The sequence below is a fragment of the Sphaeramia orbicularis genome, chromosome 8 (assembly GCF_902148855.1).
Source record: "Sphaeramia orbicularis chromosome 8, fSphaOr1.1, whole genome shotgun sequence".
In the NCBI taxonomy this organism is placed as follows: domain Eukaryota; kingdom Metazoa; phylum Chordata; class Actinopteri; order Kurtiformes; family Apogonidae; genus Sphaeramia; species Sphaeramia orbicularis.
Genome location: NC_043964.1, coordinates 41,271,300 through 41,292,994, shown reverse-complemented (window position 1 = coordinate 41,292,994; position 21,695 = coordinate 41,271,300). Strand labels below are relative to the sequence as shown.

General features: G+C 38.8%; 1 protein-coding gene across 2 annotated transcripts; it reads right to left on the bottom strand.

Moving 5' to 3' along the window:
* Positions 1-364: 364 nt before the first annotated feature.
* smurf1 (SMAD specific E3 ubiquitin protein ligase 1) lies at positions 365-21,590 on the bottom strand. 2 transcript variants are annotated; one of them, XM_030141238.1, is made up of 18 exons: positions 21,316-21,590; positions 13,669-13,707; positions 13,157-13,265; positions 12,480-12,613; positions 12,298-12,363; positions 12,081-12,156; positions 11,624-11,835; positions 11,418-11,502; positions 8,586-8,732; positions 7,950-8,178; positions 7,612-7,715; positions 5,563-5,677; positions 5,297-5,475; positions 5,045-5,182; positions 4,711-4,831; positions 4,322-4,523; positions 1,947-2,031; positions 365-1,867 (listed from the first exon to the last, which is right to left on the bottom strand). In XM_030141238.1, exons 1-18 carry the CDS (start codon positions 21,368-21,370, stop codon positions 1,768-1,770), a joined length of 2,196 nt encoding a protein of 731 aa, XP_029997098.1. In that variant the 5' UTR covers positions 21,371-21,590; the 3' UTR covers positions 365-1,767. The 2 variants fall into 2 exon arrangements, with proteins under 2 accessions (XP_029997098.1, XP_029997099.1); XM_030141239.1 differs by having other exon boundaries at positions 1,947-2,022.
* Positions 21,591-21,695: the final 105 nt, after the last annotated feature.

Here is a 21,695-nt window from a genome sequence, read left to right as displayed (position 1 = left end):
CGTGACAATACAGTAGCAATAAATAATAGTTAACACATCCGATTAGTACAACTTTCACATATGCAACACCCTAGATTTTAGTAAGTCGACTTTATTAGGAAATGTTCATTATGAATAATTGTCGTTGGACTCATTTTAGTATTTGTACAGGACAAAAATAATGCACACAACACAAAGAATTTATTTTCAATTTAATTTCTTTTAATATAATCTTATTTACATAGTATTTTTTCATAAATGTTTAGTACATAGTAAGTTACAATACTCTTGCATCCATTACACAGTGAACTCAGAACCTAGAAAATCCAGACTGAAATGATACTGTGTAACAGTCTTCAATCTACAACAGATCTCATCTTTTTTCCCCACATTACTCTCTCAACACTTAGGTTTTTGATTTCATTTGCTTCTAAGGAGTATTAATGACTGTAAAGAGACTTTGTTCATTCATAGTTTTGAGGATGATGGCTGCGTGATAAAGGGAACCTCCTCCTAACATTCAAGCTATGGAGAAAAAAAGAGGCAAGCAGGGAGACATCAGGGCCAGAGTAAAAAGATGATGACATGGACAAACTAACATGTACGAAAGGCTTAGGACATTTTATTATACATGTTACATACAATTGAAGAATTCCTGAAGCTGACCCCTTTTCTATTTTTGTGGCTCATTATGATGAAACACAAAAATCCAGGTTGTGTCTTCTAACTTCTCCATAATGTCAGTAGAGTAAATCTTAAAAGATGAGTTAGATGTTAAAACTAGGATTGGGAAGATCAGTTCCCATTCACTTCAATATATGTAACATGGTATTCAAAACACCAACACACAAACAGTTTTCATACACTCAAGAGAATTTCTCTGCATTAATATGAATGTTAAAAAAGTAACAAAATTCAATAAAACCCACCTTGTGGATTACTTGAATTGCAAGTGAATTGACCCTACATCTCTGGTAGAGGGGGGTGATGAATAGATTAGTGTGAGCTCTTTGTAGAGCAAATAGCAGCTTGGTCAGTAATCACTTAGTAATAAATAATAAAATATGGATCAGAGTGGTTGCAAGTACAAACGGAAGAGACAAGAAGTTACTTAACAGAGGAGCAGGCTCGTTTGATCTTTTTTTTCTTAGTTTTTTTTTTCTTTTTTCTTTTAAACAGAGTAACCGGTTGCCATGCCTTACACACATTCGCACTCACACACATTCACTCGCTCTATCACATGCACACATACATGCACACATTCTGATACACACCAGTGGTTAAACATGAAGCATGAATACTACTCAATCAATCAGCTTGTCAGAGAAAAAGACATCCAGTCTCCGCTTTGTTCTTCAGAATTTTTTTTGTTTACGTCTCTGTTCGTAGGCTCGCGTGTGATTGGCTTTGATGCTGACCAGAGACTCGAGTTGTGACTGGAGTCAGAGTTGCTGTGGTGGTCGACATTCTGAAGAATGACATCATAGCTTGTTAAAACTGAAGGATAAAAATGCTTCTTCAAAACATTTGAAAAAATTTAAAATACTTTTAGTCTTTTTTTTATTATTTAATTTTTGCCTTTCTGCTGTGCTTCCTCCTTTAACCCCAACAGTTCGGTGGTGAAGAGGTGGCAAGACACTGTTGTGTGTGTTCTTGTGATGCTTGGCCGCTCTGTATACTCTTGATGTATACTTGATATTCTGTGTATATATGTAAAATGTCAAAATAGTTGTGTGCAAGTGCAAGCTCAAGTGTGACGTGTGTATGTCAGTTTTGGTTGTGGATTCATCACTCCACAGCAAAGCCGCAGGTCTCCTCCACAGCCGTCAAGAGTTTCTCGTAAAGTTTCTCATATGTCTCATAGGGAGGGATGTCTATTCTGTTAAAACTGGAGACAGAAGAAGAGTAATTAGTGACCAAACCCTGACACAAGGGAAACTTTTGCTCTATTTAAAAAGTGACCTTACCATGTGTGAGCCTTGGGCAGGTTGTCTGTGTTGGCATCTATCAAATGGATGGTGAAGAGTCTTGGTCCTGCAGAACCTGTAGAGCCTTACACACATACATTTAGTTATCACTGCTCTACTCTGGTGGACAGGAAAAATTTCACTCTTTATCGGGAAAATCCCTCATTAAAACAAACATAATCCTCCCATCATGAAAATATTAATTTGAAAATGTGTTCTTTTCAATGTTATGTCAATGTAAAAAAAACACAATAGAAAAGACTAAAATTATGTGAACTAATGTATTTCTACACCAACTCACCTAAAATTTAGAACCTGGAAAATCCTACAACTCTGCCCCAAATAATTTCTCTTAGTTCTGAGTGTTTTTTTTTTTTTTGTTTTTTTTTTTATTGCTCATTAGTACATGTACTGTAAGGCTCACCAGTTGCTTATTTATCACTATACTGGAGGGAAATTTGTATTTTACACCCAAGAAACCCTAATTTGAATTTGCAACACTAGCTATTCATATAAATCCTTGTTGCTGAAATCACCTTAATAAGCACTGTTTATTTACCTGAATGTAAAATTATTCATTTTCCAAAAATTAATTTCACCACTTTTTATTTTCTTGCATCCAAAATATAATTAAGTGTGGTAACAATACCATTCTATACAGCATATTTGGTCTGATATAGCATATACATACTAATGATAACATTTTTTGTTCTTAAGCATTTGGGATAGAGCTTTAAGGGTTTAGAGGTTCCACTAACTCAAGAAAATTTATTTTAAGAAAAACCATAATATGATCCTCTAGATCAGGGGTGTCAAACTCATTTTAGTTTCGGGGCCACATTCAGCCCAATATGATCTCAAGTGGGCTGGACCAGTAAAATAATAATGGTGATAAAGATAAAATTACACTATGAAAACGTTTACATCAACAAAGTTTCCTTAAAAATCTGAATAACATGAACAACATGAAATTTCTTAAGAAAAATAAGTGCAATTTTAACAATATTAAACCTCAGTTTATCATTTACACATGTGCATTACAACTAAAAGATCACAGTGGATCTACAAATACACAAAGCATTTAGTAACAGATTGTATATTGTTAAAATTACACTTACTTCTCTTAAGACATTTTAGGTTATTCAAATTTTTTGTGAAAGGATAGTTTGTATATGTAAAGATTTTCATGTAATTTTACTTTTCTTACACTAAAACAAAGAGAAACATTTGTAGTTGTTATTATTTATAATTATTATGACAGTATTTTACTAGTCTGATCTACTTTAGATTAGGGCTGGGAATCTCAGGGTACCTCATGATATGATATGTGATACATGGCTCATGATCATGATAATATCTCGATATGGCGATACTGCGATTATTGATATATTGCTCTTAATAACCTACGATATATATCCATGTGTTTATAGGGGTGAAACAAAAACATACAAACAAAAAAAAAATTATTTCATAGTTTATATTTCGCAGCACAATTTAACCAGAGTACAAACACCTATAGCGCAAAAACAATGACACTGTTTTAGTGTAACATAACTGTAAACATGATTTTTTTTTTTTTAGCTGTCTGACAAACAGTGACACTATTTTATGTTAGTGTCAGTTTGTGACAAACTAGTGTCACTAGTTTATGTCAGTGACATATTTTATGATATGTGCCGAGAGCGCATTGATAACTAGAAGCACTCGGAGAGCGCAGACCTCCGCCAAGGCTGATCAGTGCCCCCCCCCCGTGGGCCCCCCCACCCCCGATCACCACCAAAATGTAATCATTTCTTCCTTATCCCATTTCCAACAAACCCTGAAAATTTCATCCAAATCTGTCCAGAACTTTTGAGTTATGTTGCACAGTAACGATCAGTGCCCCCCCCCGTGGGCCCCCCCACCCCCGATCACCACCAAAATGTAATCATTTCTTCCTTATCCCATTTCCAACAAACCCTGAAAATTTCATCCAAATCTGTCCTTAACTTTTTGAGTTATGTTGCACACTAACGGACAGACAAACAAACAAACAAACAAACCCTGGCAAAAACATAACCTCCTTGGCGGAGGTAATCAAGATTAAATGTCGTGACAGTTTGCAATATAAATGTTTTGTCACACTCCTACTTTAGATGAAACTGGTCTGTATGTGGCCCCTGAACTAAAATGACTAACACCCTTGATTGTTAATATCTTCAGTGTAATTTTTGCATTTCACCTATTCATCCCATTGGCTTGATTGGACCCTTTGGTGGGCTGGTTTTGGCCCGCGGGCCAAATGTTTGATACCTGTGCTCTAGCTTCTAAGTGAGATAGTACGGATATGATCCATGTATGTATGCGTGGTGTCTCTAAGCCAGTGCATGACCCACCCTGCAGCGCTTTGAATCCCTGTAAGGGGACCCTTGTCGAGCCCGTCACAAACTGCAGCAGGCGTCCTCTCCTCTCCTCACTGAAGGCCTCCACCGCTTGCCAGAACCACCGCACCACGTTACTTTCACTTGTGCAGTGCTTCAGGCGGGTATTTGTCTTCCAGTCTGCAAGGTCTATCTTCCCCAATCCACCGATGATCAACTGGATAAATAGGGTTCAGAAAAGGACATGAAAACAAGGCAACAATGGTCACATATAAGAGAAGAGAGAAGAGAGATGGAAGGACTGGAGTCTTGCATGGCTCATTGTGTGTAATTCAATCTGCACAATTCTTACATTATTCTGTCATTCATTATGATGACCATGTTATTATTTAGACAAACTGTACCTCAAGTTCTTTATGGTCAAATGGTTTGAGGAGATGCTGGGGGATGAGCTCACTGAATCCCTTCTGTAGAGCCAGAAACTGGGCTTCAATTCCACGCATAAACCTCCAGTTCACATACAGTCTGAGAAAATATGGACAAAGTTTCCTTGCATGACAACACAACCAATATAACCTGTGCATATTTTATAAATAGATAGACAATGACATTTAGAATAACTACGGAACACTAGACAGACAACAGTGGCAGCAGAATAAACATACTTAAATAAACAAGCAGAAGAAAACCCTGTATCTGGGACAAACCCACAAAAAAGCAACATCTCACTGTTTTTACCTTACGTATTCCTTTTTGTTCTCCTCAGTGACTGGGATATTGCGTCCATTAGGCTTGAGTTCATGTTGTAGAAACTTCCCAAAGGCATTGTGTTCCACACAGAATGTGTGGTCGAGAACTGAAGTGATGTCGTTCTCTCTGCACACAGATGATTAGAATATTGAGAAAAATCTATCCTAAGAACTGAGTGGAAGTATGTAATAAAATGGTTCTCTACAATGAGACTGCCTCAGTGCATGTGTGTTTACTCACAATATCCAGACAAGACTCTTGTGCAATTCTGGATCGGTGGTCTCCAGGTCGTTGAGCTGGATGGGTTTGCCTAGCAGCTGTTTGTAGAAGGGCAGCGTGAAGCTCCCGTTGATGTAGTGACCATGGAAAACTGCCAGGCCCATCACACGACCCACAAAGTGGAAATATGACAGGTGGTCCTGTAAGAAAAAGCACAAACGGACACATCTGGTCAGCAAGATTCCCCCTTATTCACCTCAGAGCTACAGATGTGTTTGTGTACTCACTGGGTTAATGGAGGAGTCAGGGTTGATCTGTAGTGTGTAGATATTGTCGGTGGAGTACTGGAACAGGCCGTAATATGGATTCAACATTTCATGACACAGGAGGTACAGCCACTCCCTATAGATGATAAAACAATGTTCAAAACTCAAACAGTAGAAACGATGTAAAATACATCATCTAAAAGAAACAATGAGACAATTGAAAAATTCCTATGAATTTATGAGAGCAGGCTTTTTTATCCACTAAAGAGCTCTTGTAAAAATAGCAGTATTCATTAAAAAGCTGCTGATGGCTCCTGCTGGGGCTTTGTCAGTGAATCCTGACTGTTTCTGAAATATTAAACCCTGTCACTGTTAATAAGTAGACAGCTGTCAGTTCTATCAACACTTAAGAACATAAATTAGTCTTACATGATTTCTTTGACCACTATATTAAAAAATAAACCCCTTTCTAATAGAGTTTTAGCCAGCTGAATATCATAGCGTTTGTGAAGGCCTAGGCAGGAATGTGTATTGGCAAGAGTCTAGTGATCTGTAAGCAACACAAGTCACTGTGATCTTTTTAATCTAATTTTAGGACGATTGTCAAAGTACAATGCTGCTTTTTGTCTGAGTTTATGTTACTGTTGAGTTGAAGAGTCAAACAGCTGAAGACAGATTAAAATACAGCTTCAAACACAACCAAAATGAGTTCTCTGCCACAGATCATTCTAGGTAAATTATGAATTTAAAAATCAATGTTTAAACTTAGCTTTACAGCACCTCAAAAAAATCGAGACATAAATGATTATTTTCTTAATATGCATATTGACAACTCTCTTAAAGTTACATTTAAAGTAGTTTCACAGTAGAGCTCAATGATAATGGAGAAAGCATTACACTATTCAATTGATCCTTGTATTCCATTTTCACTGAAAAAAATACACATGAAAAAAGACAAAACGATTTTTTTGTTGGGGTATGTTATGAACCCAATGAGCATCTTCTGTTGTGTTGAAAGAGTATGATTTGTAAGCTGGGGTATCTCTGTGGCAGCAAATTTTTCATTTAAAACCATTTGTTTTAAGACATTTTATTAAAAAAACAAAAAAAACCAAAAACAATAATGAGGCTTACATCGTTGAGGGCCGACAGCAAGGGTATATCCCTCAAATCCCCCCAATTCTCTGCTATATATAAATCTATCCACGACAATTCTTAGACAATTGATATGGACTCAATTTGAGCTAAATCGACCTTATAGTGGCAGAAAAATGGATAGAGCACCAATTTTTCCCACAAAACTCCACCTAATGAATGAAGATGACACCATATGAACTCTGGATGGCAGCGAGAAAATGGATATTTGTAAGACAATCATTATGAACCAAATTTTATCTCAGTTGGCCAATTATTGCTTGACTTTTGTCCAAAACATAATGTGCTGTGCACTTTTAATACCCCTTGGCCAAATATAATGTAAGATTCTGTTGAAAGTTACTACCCTATAATTTACATTAGATCGTCTTTGTGTAAAACTTATTACATACATATTTATATTTGAACGTACTCAGATATTATAACTGCACAAGGCCATTGGACCTTACAAAAGTAGGTCAAGGTGACCTATTTTTAATAGGCTTCTGCTCCATGCCAAGATGCATCCACTGTATAAATTTGGTGCAGATATCTCAATGCATTCTTCAGATAATGCAATTATGTCGTTGAATTAACTGACAGATGGACGGACAGACAGACAGACGACAAAACGATTACAATACCCCTTCGGTCAGAAGTTGGCCCAAGGGGTAAAAACTGATTTTCAACTAAAGTGTTCCCATTTGGTTGACTTATAATACTCATAGAGAAGTTGAAATCGATATGGTTCTTCCACTCGGGGTTCCCTATGTTGGTTATCAAGGGACAAGAAATCTAACTAGATCTGTCCTCGTTATCGCGTTCACACGAAGGATATCCGGTGGCAGTGGTCGGGGTATCCCCAAAATCAAGTTTTGGGGATATAATAACAATTTTGATGACTTGTTCCTTGCCGTTTTCCACAGTGCTACTCACCTGGCCACGCCACCATAGTCGAGGCCCTCCTCTCCTCTGAACTTCACCATTAGTCTCTTCTTCAGGTCTTTGGGTCTCATCTTCATTATCTGTCGATAGGACTCCTACAACCAAACACACACAGGTCATCACAGATGAAAGACATAATATAAGATGTTCAAAGCACTTTATATCAGTTCCTGTTGTGTTAGGCATATGACTCCTGTGTCTCAATAGGTGTAACTTTTCAGAATGCTTTCATAGATTGATTGTATTAATTATCTGACATGACTGATATTTCATCTACAGTGGCTTTTACGAGCCTTTAATTTACTTCCTGGCTCCAAGCCTTCACCCACCTCAAAGATCTCCTCACGGGACACCTCAATGCGACAGTGCCCAGCTTGCGGTTGCTGCAAAGACAACTCGTGGCGGAGTAGCTTCAATTTATGGACTAAGTCTCGCTCATAGCGAGCAGCCACATCTCCCTCTCCTCCTCCGCCACCACCAACTCCTCCACCTCCCCCCTCCTCGCCCCCTACATCCATCTGCGGGGCCTGGGAGGATTCTTTCACTTGAGATTGCTGGCTGTAAGTGGGGAGTAGTAGATAAAGGGGGGAAAAGAGGAGATAACATGAAGGAAGAATGCCAGGTAGGAGTAAAAAGAGCTGACCAGTGCATGACAGAAGAGACTAAGCACCTGGTGTGTACATTATACACTGGATTACTCACTGTGCATTTACCCAGATAAGCTAAATCTAGTATAAACCCAGATTTCTGTAAATCACACCATTCAGCACTAAGCATAACAGAGCTGCTGACTGATAAAAGGTCATATTCAGATGAAGCCTGAGATCAGCATTACAAAACTGACAGATTAAATTAACAGCAGATTAGGCATGAAGCCACTTATTTTGTTTGCATCAAGGATGAGTAGAAGTCCCCTGCAGCTGAATGTGAAGGAGGATTTTAGGTGTGTGTGTGGATGTCACTACCTGATAATGGTGTGCAGGCGAGGGTCTGTGAACTGTGTGGTTCGGTTGTTGTGGTCTACAAAGTAGATCCGTCCAGACACGGTGCTTCTGACCTCCCAGCCCACTGGCAGTGGACCAAGCTCCTCACAGCTCACGCTGGCCAGGTCACTACACAAGAACCCAGACGCAGACTTCAGTCAGCAGTAATCCACTGTGCTTTCAAACAATTTAATCTGGTGAGCCTTCAACCAAGTCCTCTGTCTCCGTCTAGTTCTGAACCTACATATTGTACGCTCTTAACCCCTCATAATTAACAGCACACAGACTCTGGGGGCACAACAGCTAATGTGAGATTTCCTTTAAATCTGTTGGAGTAATTAGTGCAGATGAAATAGGAAAAATGTGCCTCTAATTAAAAAGATAACAGAAGTGGATTGTTATTGTGCCAGTTTGTTGGTGATGCTGGTCCTCAGTTAATGGATTATTTCAGATTTTTGTAAGGTGGGCTATATGAGGTAATTTTCCCTAAAAGTACAAAGAGTACAAATGCCCTGCACTGCACTCTCCAAAGCAGTGTTTTCCATGGATGATACTGTGGTCTATTTTGCTTCACTGCTATAATGAACCAAAGAAACAGTGCAGAGCAGAGTCTCACTAAACTATGTCGCTAACGAGGTAAATTAATTTTGGAATGAACTGGGAATGTGCTGTTAATAGAATGCACAGAGACCAAAGTGAAACTAACCAAACAAATAACATTTTACAAAATACATGTATGCACACTTATGCGCAAAATGTATAAAGTCAGACTCTGAACCAGTAACATCTGAATCCTCGAGAGCAACAGCTGCAACAGAGAGATCAATCCAACTCAACAATATAAGCTGGGCATAAATGTTCATGGCAATGTCACTATATAATTATTTGTTAATCAATTACTGTCAGGAACCAATGTTCAGTTTAATAGTGAAGTGTTCAGCTCCTCAAAAGCAGCAAACAAACTAAGTAACATTAACAATGTTTGTAGTTTATAAAATGTAAACCGTATTAATAATCAGCAGATAAGTTATCAAGCCAACAGGTGCTTCATGTGTTTACTATAATGACAGAAAATGGTCTGCGCTTACTTGATTCCACTCATATTCTCTGTATCAGCTCTTATAACACACATCCATTTTCCCATGGAGTGAAAAACAATTTTCAGATTACTGTCTGTTAGTATGGAGTGCCAGGAGTGCCTAAATTAAATAAATGAATACATCTTTAAATAAGTTTTGAAATGTGTTATTAATTAATTAATTAATTAATTAAAATTGGAAATAAATAAATTAAATAAATAAATACATCTATCAATAATTACTTAAATGTGACATGAATGAATTAAAATAGCAATTTTAGCACATATTTCACTACTTAATTATTTCATGGCCTCTGCCCAAGAATGCCACAATGAATTTATTTTATCTGTCACTGTGGCTCGTCATCAGACACTAACATCTGTTTGGTTGTCCTGCACAGCAAGTCAAGACAAATCCATCCCAGATAATGGATTGATGCAGAGCCAATCAGCACACTCCTACACATTAGGTGGAAGTATTCATCTGATTTACGTTTGTCTGGATGTGGTTCCCACCAATAAAAACCATGAAGGAAGACGCAGCTTGGCACTTACGTCTCCCGCCTCTCCTCTGTTTTGATTGGTTACTTGACTGGACCAGTCATAACAGTTTCTGCCCACACAACATTAATCAGTAAGAAAAACTCCCATCTGCTTTGCCATCACTGTATGGTCAGTTTCTTGGTTGGAAAGTATAAAAATTACTCGAAGAACTGTTCCCAAAGCAAGAGAGCGCTCATGAAGATCCTCCATTAAGGAGCCGCTATGTTTTTAAAGTGTGTACTTCAGGCTAAAGCAATTGTCTTGACTAGATCAGTGTTAACCCCGCCCACTGACTTTGATGAGCGAGGTTGACAGATAAAATAGATTCATTGCAGCACTCTTGGCACAGGGACCATGAAATACTTAAACGAATAGTGAAAAAAATTATATATGCTTAAATTGCTGTTTTAATTAATTCATGCCACATTTAACTAATTATTGATAGGTGTATTTATTTAATGTATGTATTTCCCTTTTTAATTATTTAGTGACACATTTAAGGCCTTTTTAATGATGTATTTATTTCTTTAATTTTGGCACTCCTGGCGCTGTTAGTGTGGCAGTGCACAATTCTGAATAATTTATAATTTAATCAACATAATTTAATCAATCATCGTATTGTTATAAAGGGCCAACTCCTACAAAGTGTACAATGGAAACTACATTGATATTGATATTTTTTATGTGACTAAAGTATGTTTTGCATCTAGGCCTGTCCACAGCTCTACAGTGCTTGGTATTCTTGTCTGCTTCTTCAAACTGGGCAAGTGCTGACTGCCTTCTGCTGTAGATGATGTGCTGACTATGGAAAAGTACCTCATTCAAGCCCACTTTAGAAAATCCAAACAAACCCTTTAAGCCATCCACAAGGTGATGCCAGCAAGAAAATGAGCACCTACTCTTGCATATCTCTAAAATTTTTGACTTGGATGTGAAACAACCCAGTTGTAAAAACAGAATAAACTTTGACACAACAGAGGATTATGAAGATGTTGTACTGTATCTGCTGTATTTTGCTCAGTTTGGCTTATTTTTGGTCATATGATCTCCTCTTTCCTTGTGTTATATTCTGGTCTATGTCCTCTTTCTCTGCTGCTGCAATGACCTATATTCTCTCCAGGGTTTGTTCAAGGTTCATTTTATTGCAGGTTTGGCTTGGAGTAGATGTGTGTGAAGCGGAGTCTAAATCATACCGAGGTATCCGAGGGTCGTGCCAGGTGCTGACACCTGTCTGTGTGTGGAGGAAGTACACCTGGCCTTGCACTGTTGTTCGTTGTTCTGTTATCAAAGGAAATACAGAGAGACTAGGGTTCGTTAAATATTAAAAGGAAGAAATTGGATAGAAGTTCATATGAAATACAGATACTGCTATGGACACCCTCAAATTATTCTGACTGACCATATCCTTCTGGTAGGTCAGGTGGTTGGTGCCCGTGCGGCCTGTTTTGAGGGGTGTGGCCATGACCTCTGGAGTCCTGGCCTCTGATTCGCTGCGTCTGTAGACGACTCTCCTGACTGGGTGAATCGAGCCGACAGTTCCCTCCCCCTGCTGCACCAGTGGAATCGGAGTAGGGCAGCGGCTCTTCACTGAAACATCCCTCAAACACGGGCCTACAGAAACACACAGACATACACACACACCTTTGAAGTACTGTTTTCTCTCTTTTACTGAAATCACATGAGAGGTGATAACTGCTTTTTATTTTCAACTCAGAGTAACAGATGGGGAGAGGACAGAATAAATGCTGATTGTGACCAAACTGTGCAACACGCAGGCACCCGAAGTGGGTCGGAGTCATCCTTCACATGGGATCCCAACTTTACAGAGAACAAAGGAGCCTCACTGACTCACTCACCCATCGTTTTCCAACAGTCCTCTGCAGTCCACCACAGGGCCTCCACTGCCAATGCGGTCTCGTGTCTGTAAGCTCACTGGAAACAAGCAGGTGGTAAAGGTTACACAGACTGTGTATGACAGAGACAAAGGACACATTAACACACACTACGAAAGAAATGTTACAATGGGAAGAGACAAGGTGAGTAATTTACACAGGTTTATACATCAACCCTTACCTACGATCTGCCCCCGCACTGCGTCGCTGTCCGAGGGATTCAGTTTACATAAATCTAGACGCTGGTCTGGAAGAAAAGCAGAAAGAAAATATATCTTAACTAAAAGCACTTTGACTTGAAAGACATGTTCTTGTAGTTCTATATGTTAAATCAAGAGGATACACCACAAAGAACACACTTACAGCCTGTGTCTTTTAGCCTGCTGATGGCATTGGAAAGAAGTCGTATGCAGCCCAGGAAGCCCGCCCCCTGTCGTTTATGGATCTTTTTGTGATTCCATATACTGATAGTGATGGAGTCTGTCTTTCCGATATAGCTATGAAAGAGACACATAATCACACTTCTTATTCCTTATTTATTTCAAAACAATCTTGTATCAATGAAAGCTTTTTGAATGTCTCAGTAAAACAAGTATTTCTTAATCATCTATGGACTGGATGTCTACAGGCAGGCTCTATTAAAAGGCCTTCTAATTATAAAATAAACCAAGGATGATTAGTCTGCACTAAAAGGACAAAGATAAGGAGATTTTACAAAGCACTTATATCAGACAAACTTAGTCCCAACAATAAGCAGATGGCTTAAAAAAAGAAAAAAAAAAAATCACTTCCTTTTTTACACTTAATTAGACTTTAAGTATGAGATTTATTAATTATTTTGGATCTGATTAATCAGTAATCCAGTTTCAAATAAAATACATTTTTATATAGAGTAGGAGGGCAATAATGGCTAATTAATTGGCTACTGGCATCAAAATATTGTTATTATTAGAATGTCCTTAAAGCTCAAACAAAACCCAAGCATGTCAAATAAATACAGCATCAACTGACAGATAATGAGAGTGTTGCAAGAGACTCACAGGTCATAGTGCTGGTTCCATTTGGGGTCCAGTGTGCTCTTGACTGTATCTGTAGAGTGGCATTGACCTGATCCATCCACCACAACTTTTGCAAATGGATCTGGCAGACCTGCATGCACACAATTGACATTAACTGTTAACATTTAAAATGCGTTACAGCAAATTAATGTGGCTTAGGTACTGCATATAACACCAATTCCACAGCATATACAGTTTTTTGTGTGCTCGTTTGTCAGCCTAGTATTGATCCAGGCTGCATCAGGCTGACAAACACACTGCAACTATGAACAAATGCCTGATTGTCGGTCAATTGCCACAGCTTGTGACTGCATGGTGGAAACGCATACAATCAGGGCACAGTGACTAAACAGCACGAGTGTCAATTTGCTAACAGTATTGCTTCTGATGGCACACACAAACCCTTACAGAAACTCATCACATACCAGTCATTATTTCTATCAAAACAGTGACTTATTACTTGTATAAATGAAACATACATGAAATATACTTACGAAAGAAGTCTTTCTTTGCGAGGTTCTTGGCACATAATACTGCAAAAGATAAAATCATTATGAATAAAATGCCACACAAATATGTAGATGTACACTGTGTAGGATGCTACAGATGAATGCTGTTGCACATACAAACTGCCTGAGTAGGAAGACTCCTGCTTAAGATAATGTATGAATGCCAGAGAATAGTAATGAGCAGGAAAACTTACATAATGCAGTCAGAGTTAGCAGTTAAGTATAGGCTAGCGTCAGGATTGTGGTGCACAAAAACACACACGTACACATGGGCCTCCCACAGCGAGAGTGGCAGAATGCCCTCTGCCACATCATCTTAGGGATTCTGAGTTGAAGCTCTCACTGACCAAAGCTTTGTGATTTTGTAAACATGAACTAAGTTTATTGTGCATTGTTTTCAATAGGGAATTTGAACGTGTGTGAGCAGACATGTCACTCTAGGGAAGCTCATTTGGAATTGCTGCAATACACAAAAGAAAAAAAAAACATGACTGGACCACAAGAAGCAAATTTTTCCAAAAACACTCTAATGTCCTGTGAGTCACAAGCACAAGTCTTCATTACAGGACATTGTGGGCAGCAAATACAAGCTTCTAGTTTGTATTCAAGACTGATGTAATGCACTCAACATAGGTGTAGCATGTAACATGACAACTATAATGATAATTTACATTTGAGGTAGTATTGTCCAGTTATTATTACACTGTTCTGTAAAACAGATTGCTATCTGGTTTCAAGTTTTCGTTTTGAGCCAAGAAGTCAATTATGAGCTAATTTCATATCATCTACCTCTGTGGCATCTCTGAACTTCATGTTCTAGACCAATTATATTTCTTCCATTTTGTTTTTAACGACAAAATAGAGCAGAGAGCTGGCAGGAAACAAAATTAGAATGGGGATGATTTTCAGGGAACATCCCTGTCCCAACGTAGACATTGCAAATCCAACGTGGCTACCAGGAACTTAAATACAATTTTTAAATTAATCTTATTCTGCCTGCTTAAGAAAGAGGTTTGTGCTCATGCATAAAAATGTAAGCATTTAAAGCAGTGGGGGATAGGAACGACTGTAATTATGCAATGTCAAATTTTGCAAACGTCAGTCTTGGTGTTTAAGTGTAGGAGGACAAAGAACTGAAAGTGCCATAAGCTGACGCTGCCATTGGAGAAACAGGCGGACTCGGCGAGCAACAGTCAGTCAGATAAAAGTCATTATCTATCCCTATTCTGATAATCAAGTTTCTATAATGAATCTAGTTGTTGATCCTTTTATGATTATTTTATTTGTTTAATTTTGGGTTTGGGTTTTGGCAGAAACTGAAAGACTGAAGCAAAAAAACTTGTATGATTTGCAGATTAAAGCTGCATCAGTGTGAGGATTTGCTATCAATATAAATTTAATGTCATTTTCTTTTGGACTGATCATCACATCAAGTATCCTATTTTAATATAAGTCAGTGACAGACCTGTACAGTTATACTGGACATTTTAAATATTTTGGACATTTAAGCAGTAAATAAACAGGGGACACAATAAGAAAGAGAGTAAGAAGCCCCATCAGGATAGTAAATCTAGAAATGAATACTACTGCTTGAATCTTAATAAGCCCATTAATCAAAAGGTTTATAAACATTCAAGATGTTAATATGCAGATTAATGTGGAAATAATGGCCTGCAGTCAATCTAGGCTGACTGAACAATGGGATAATAAGGGCATCATATAAGAAGTGGAGAATGGAGGGGTTGTCTTGGCTCAGAGGATCAAAAGCATCCCGAGGTTCATTCAGACTAGTCATAATTGATTCGCTACGCCACCTAAAACAATATCACAGCTCAGAGGTCCAATTAAAATGTGCCATGATTTGGTGTGGCTCAGTCAGCCGTCTAGGAAGTCGGTCAGTCAGTCAGTCAGTCAGTCAGTCAGTCAGTGGTTTAGGATGTGGTGACTGTGGTGCTGTAGATGTGTCTGGTGTAGCCTGGATTTCCTGTGATTAACCCATGGAGAATGGCTGCAGGATATCCTTCCCTCTTCCTCATCAACCTCCACCATTCCTCCTTATGACTCACACATTCCACACCGAGAACTCGTCTTTTCTACAGATATAAAATAACAGAAGCACAACTAGAAAGGGAGCGAGCTGGGCTTTAATTTGGCCCCAACTCCTCTTTCAGACAAGCAGTACAGGAAGCCCGTCTCTGCTGCGCTATCCGTCCCTTTCATTCACTAGCCTCTTGCCAGAGACAGGGGACACCCCTAATTTCACCCTTTCTCTCTTTTTCCGCCTCTTGACCAGCTCTTCTGTGGCACTGAATGTGTGACAGGCCCTTTTACAGCGCCTCAGGAAATTCCTAATTCTGCCAAGGTCATGGCTGGTAAAGACACACAGCTACAGCTCAGCTGCTTCTCAATTTCCCCCACTGCTTCTTTCTTTTTTTTTTTGCATTTATATCCTTTCCTTTTAAAAAACCTGAGAGCTGGAAAGAGCCAGCGGGGGAAGAATTCTATTCATCCAATCTTGAGGGAACAAGAGGAAACAGTACAACTGAGATGAGAAAAGCTTTCAGATCCTCTAGGAATTTGAAGTCACAACATGTTTTGAGTACAATCGAGCATGTCCCATGAATCCATTTAGCATTTCCAACTCCTGCACCATAACCAAAACACTAATCAGTCTATTCTATTCTATTCTATTGAATGACAAGCATGATATATATTGCACAGAATGTCACATTTAAAATTCCCAGTGCTCTGTTCAGTCATGATAACAGTCTTTCACAGACATTGAGCCATAAAAGTATAAATAAATGTCTTAACACCAATGATACAGCTCTAAAATCCTTAGAAGAAAGTGAAAGACCCATGAGAAATGAAGTGTAACCTTCTTCTCTGAGCTCAAAAATAAAGCAGCAGCAGGCAGGCACGTGAGCAAATATCTCACCTGCTTAATAACCCTCCCTACACGAGCATCCAAAAACACACAAAGGACAACTAGTAAGCTTCTGTGGCCACTGCCACCCAAACACAACAAAGACAGGTCAATCATTTTGGACTGCTTACTCCTACTTTCTATTTATCTGTAATATCCCACTTTTCATTTAGACATGTACTTTGTGTTTGTTTAAATATGTGTTTCTGCAAATGCCACAGGCTCAGTCAGTGAGAGGATTACAAGTGTTTATGTTGCTTCCTCAGTAAACACAATTTCCCTCAGTCCTCCCTCTCTCTCACACACACACTCACTCACACACATACACTTGGTCAGACACTTAAGCTACTGTTTTTGTGTTCATTCCCATTCAGTCATATACTCTTCGCCCCTCTACTTATTACTCCATGTTCCAATGGTCTTTTAAAGCTCTTTGTCCCAGTTCTTCAAAAGTAACTTTCACCTTCGTCCTGACGCTGCCCTGTTTCAGCTCTTGGGCAGTTTGGCAAATCATCCAAGTACCTGGCACCAATACCTGAGCAGCACGTGTTGCTGCTGTGAGCAAATTAATCTTATCCCACAGAACAACGTCTTTCAGCAGCTCCTTTTTTTTCTTTTTACAAAATGCCCTAAAATCTCATTCATTTTTAAACAAAAAAGACCCATTTATTGAAGTTTTTGACCCATTTAGTTCCAGTATTTACTGCATGGTGCTCTAACTGTTACTCTGCATTCAGATTGCTTATTTCACATTGTGTGCATGACAAATTGAACAAAAATCACGACCAGAATGAAATTAGAGCAAAGCAATACTTTTACTCATTAAAAAAAAAAAAAAAGTCAGGACTAACACACAGAACTAATAAAAGGGAGGGGAAAAAATATGTACAATTTCAAATGATGCTCTCTTTATTTTGTTATGTTGTAAATTGTACAACTTATGGCAATATTTTGTCATCACTTTGATAATACTTCCTCATCTTCAACATGCACGAGCTGCATGAAGGTCACACAAACAAACATGGAAGAGAGTGAATGGGCCATAGAACAGGCACAAAATGCACAGGCTGTACGAAAAAAAGAAAATACTTTGACTGCATAGACGTGATTTGGGTTCTGAAAGGAGTCCACAAATTATGTTTTTGTCCCTATAACAAGCTTCAACACTAGTCTTTTACTACATATGCAAAAATTGTGTCAAACAGATTCTACCTAAAAAAATATTAGTAATACTATATTTCAGACCTACTGTTTTCCATTTTATTCGCAAGTGTGACTATACTTTTAAAGTAGCGTATGACTTTCATCACATTTTTTTTCAAATTTGTAAAACCCCAGTGATAGCATAATTATCACCAATCTGTTAGTCTTTCCATGCTTACGCACCTGAATCACTTCCTTCAACTTCCTTGAACAACTTCGAAGATGACTCCATCATAAACAAAGTCCGCTTGTTTACATAACAAACCAAAACGTCACTCGGGCCTTTTCGGAAATTTTGTCGCTAAGTGGATTGTGGGAATAGTGACCAAGTGAAAGTGCTTTCTCACAGATTCAGCAAGAAAACAAAGCAAATCGCGACAACATAAAATTATACAATCCACCAGGGTTGTTTTGAAGAATGAATACAGTCGGTGGATGGAGGAAAAGGTAACATTTGGGTTCAGCATTCACGATGAGACAGAGAAATTGCTGCTGCGTGGAATTCCCATTTCCCCCATGCACTTTGCAACAAATTTCTGAAAAGGCCCGAGTGATGTTTCGGTTTGTTATGTAAACAAGCGGACCGTGTTTATGATGGAGTCATCCTCGAAGTTGTTCACCATGAGGGAAGTGATTCAGGTGAGTAAGCACAGAAAGACTAACGGATTAGTGATAATTAGGCTATCATCCAGGTGTTACAAATTTGAAAAAAAAATTGTGATGAAAGTCATACGCTGCTTTAAAAAGTCTTTTTTACTTTTTTGTACTTTATTTATACTTTACATCTTGTTACATGTTTAACTGAAAGGCTCTGAATAAGAGGATAAAAACTGCAAGCATGCACTAGCATGTGTTGTTTCTTTTGTAAATAGTATAAGAAGAAGTAGGTCTATCAGTATGGTAGCTTTATTTAAAGTGTTTTTCAATGAACTTATAAGATGACAGTGTAGATCAGTTCTACAGAGTGTGACACCCATTTTTGGACTATATTTGACTGGACTTCTCCTCCACCCTATTAAAAGGACTGTTGTGCACTTGAATGGTATTGATAAAGGTGACTCCTGTACATTGTAAGTCTGACCCACTACCTCCTGTACAGTATTATGTTTTCATTCCTCATGTAAGAGCTGTCGAGTATGTTTTATTGTGTCTATTCTCTGTAGACATTGTTTGTTCTGTTAAATGAAAAACTAAAATTGCAATAAAAACAATGAATTTTTTTTTTTGCTTTATTAGCAATGTATTATATCTTATAATGCATCATTATCTGAATATGAAATACTCAAGATTACGTTCCTATCATACAACTGTACACCATATGACTTACGGGACCTGTAGCACATCTGTTAAGACTTATCCCTTGAAACACAGATGACAGATGTTGCCAGACACAACAACTGCCTCTTAGTTTACCAAAATGTGTCCACACAAACGTGACCCAGTCTCTTAAATCTGCACGAGTGTCAGACTTGCCTGGCCTTTGTCTGTGCCCCCGCCACAAACACACAGGCCTTTCTGATGTAGGCCAAACAACCCCTCTCTCACTGACAGACTAAACAAAGCGCTGGCCAGCCGGGCAGCATTGCACTCCCATTGGCTCATCGCACATTCCTCACCCAATTAGAATTCCACTCATACCTGTGGGGGCGGGGCACAGTCAGGGGCAATAACCTCTGTTTGCATCCAAGCTGAAATAATGAGGCTGCTTTACACACTTTCTCTGCTTTTGTACATCTTGACCCATTTCGAACAACTACCTGATAACGAACGCCAATTTACGTATGATAAAAAGTACAATTGTTATTTGACTGAATTGTTAATAGGATTTGTTTCTTTATATGACCAAGGGAGCGACAATTAACTATTTTACAAGCAAATAATATTTTTTAACCTGTCAATTATGTTAAATAAATAGTAAAATATTCCCAAGGCATATTTTCTGAATGTCTTTAGCCGACAGTAAAAAATCAGATATTTTCCCTTTACTCACTTAAAAAACTAAAAAGTGAACACGTTAAAGAAGCTGAAATGTTCTATCTGCATTAAAATGGTAGCTAATTTCATTTTTGTATATTTTCTAACAATAAATTCAAGTTTTTTTTCTAAGCCCCGTTTCTAAATGTCTAACTTGGTAATCTCTCCAGAATTGTCCTTCAGTGTCTTATTTCCTTTGCAGTACATTGCTCTGTGCTTTCTGTTGTCTTTCAATGGGGTAGGAGTTGAATTAAGAAATGATGCTGTTGCAGGTCAGAAAAGCCTTGGCAAATGCAGATATACTTTAGTAGTACTGCAGACAGTACACACTGGGATAAGTGATAGAAGTGCATCTGATCTGTTAAGTCTCCCCTCTGTTACAAACAATGTCTAGTCCTTGAAATCCAAGTTTCACACAAAACGGGACTGAATCTAAAAATACACTGGCAGCACATGGTTGGTTTTAGATGTATGAAATCAGCAATTTATACTCATCCATCTCAATCATAAACTTTCCTCCTGACCCATTCCCATCTCAACTAAGGATTGTAAGTCTGCCAAAAAGCAAGTTCTAATGTGTGTTTTTAATTTAGAACCAGAATAAGGACAAGGCGTCTGCCCAGCGGCGCAGAGTGGTCATTTCCATTTGAATGGAGGCCCCTGGGTGCCCAGTGGGGTTACATTAGCTACAGTAAAACCCATTGTTCCAGCTGTGTGTGTGTGTGTGTGTGTGTGTCTGTGTGTGCGTGTGTGTGACTGTATGAGAGACCGAAGGAGACTCCTATGTGCCCTACAGAGGACAGCCTAAACAAAAATATTTATGTACAAGATGTACAAAAGAGCAAACGTGTCAAGCCTCTCGGGTTAAGGAGAAGTTCAAACGAGTCAGACATTTGTCTAGCTACAGCTGACACAGCATCGAAATGCCAATCAATACCGATGGGTAATCTGGGCTAGCATGTCAAATCCACCAACACATCGATTTTCAGAGAAGCGATTGATCGACATTTACTCTTATCTTTTGTACAAAGCTCACCGCATTCAGGTCAAACGATGGGTTCGGCTGGTGGTCAGCCCCCCAAAATGGGTGTAGCTAGCAAGCGTTAGCGGTCATCATTAACTACAATGATAGAAAAAGCTAACGCTAGCTGGTTAACACACAAGTGCCATGAATTGATAAAGTTTCGGAACATGGATTTCAAGGTTGAAAACCATAAAACAGGTGAGTGGTCGGCTGTCTAAGCTCTGAAACCCACAGAATAGAGGACTGTTTCTTGGCTGTTCCCTCGGTCATTTGGTTAGCATCTAAGCTAACAAGCTAGCACTTGTGCTGCTGTGCTTGCCACACAAAAACCGGATGTTTAGGCAAACAGCAGAGGCGAAACACTCAAAGATACTTAGTGATGTCCCCTTTGCGTTGGTAAAAACAAGCACTTCACAACAGTGTTAGTATAGTGTCACATATAGACCATTCCAGCTCTAGTTGAAACATGCACTGTAAGCGCTTTCTTTCGGTCTCGTTTTTTTACCTGTCAGTCGGATTTTGATGCTGGACCCGTTCCTCCGAGTCCCAGGATTCGACATCACTCCGGGAAATACGATCACACAAACTTCCCGTTGGGGCCTCCCCAAAACACAGTTTTACAACTTAGTGGGAATATGAAGAACTTCTGTTTCCAAACATGCGCTTTGGTTGTGTTTTCCTCACGGGTAAATATGTATTATTTCATCGCAAAGTCTTGCGCTCCCTCGAAATCCAACAACACGGGAGAACATTTTCGGGCAGGCTCAAGCACGTACTGACGTCATACTCATAACGTGTATAACTATACGTGCTCGCGTCTGGGAAGCGTGGGTGTGCCCGTGGATATCGTATTCTATCCTTCGGTGTAGCCTGAAAAACTCGGGT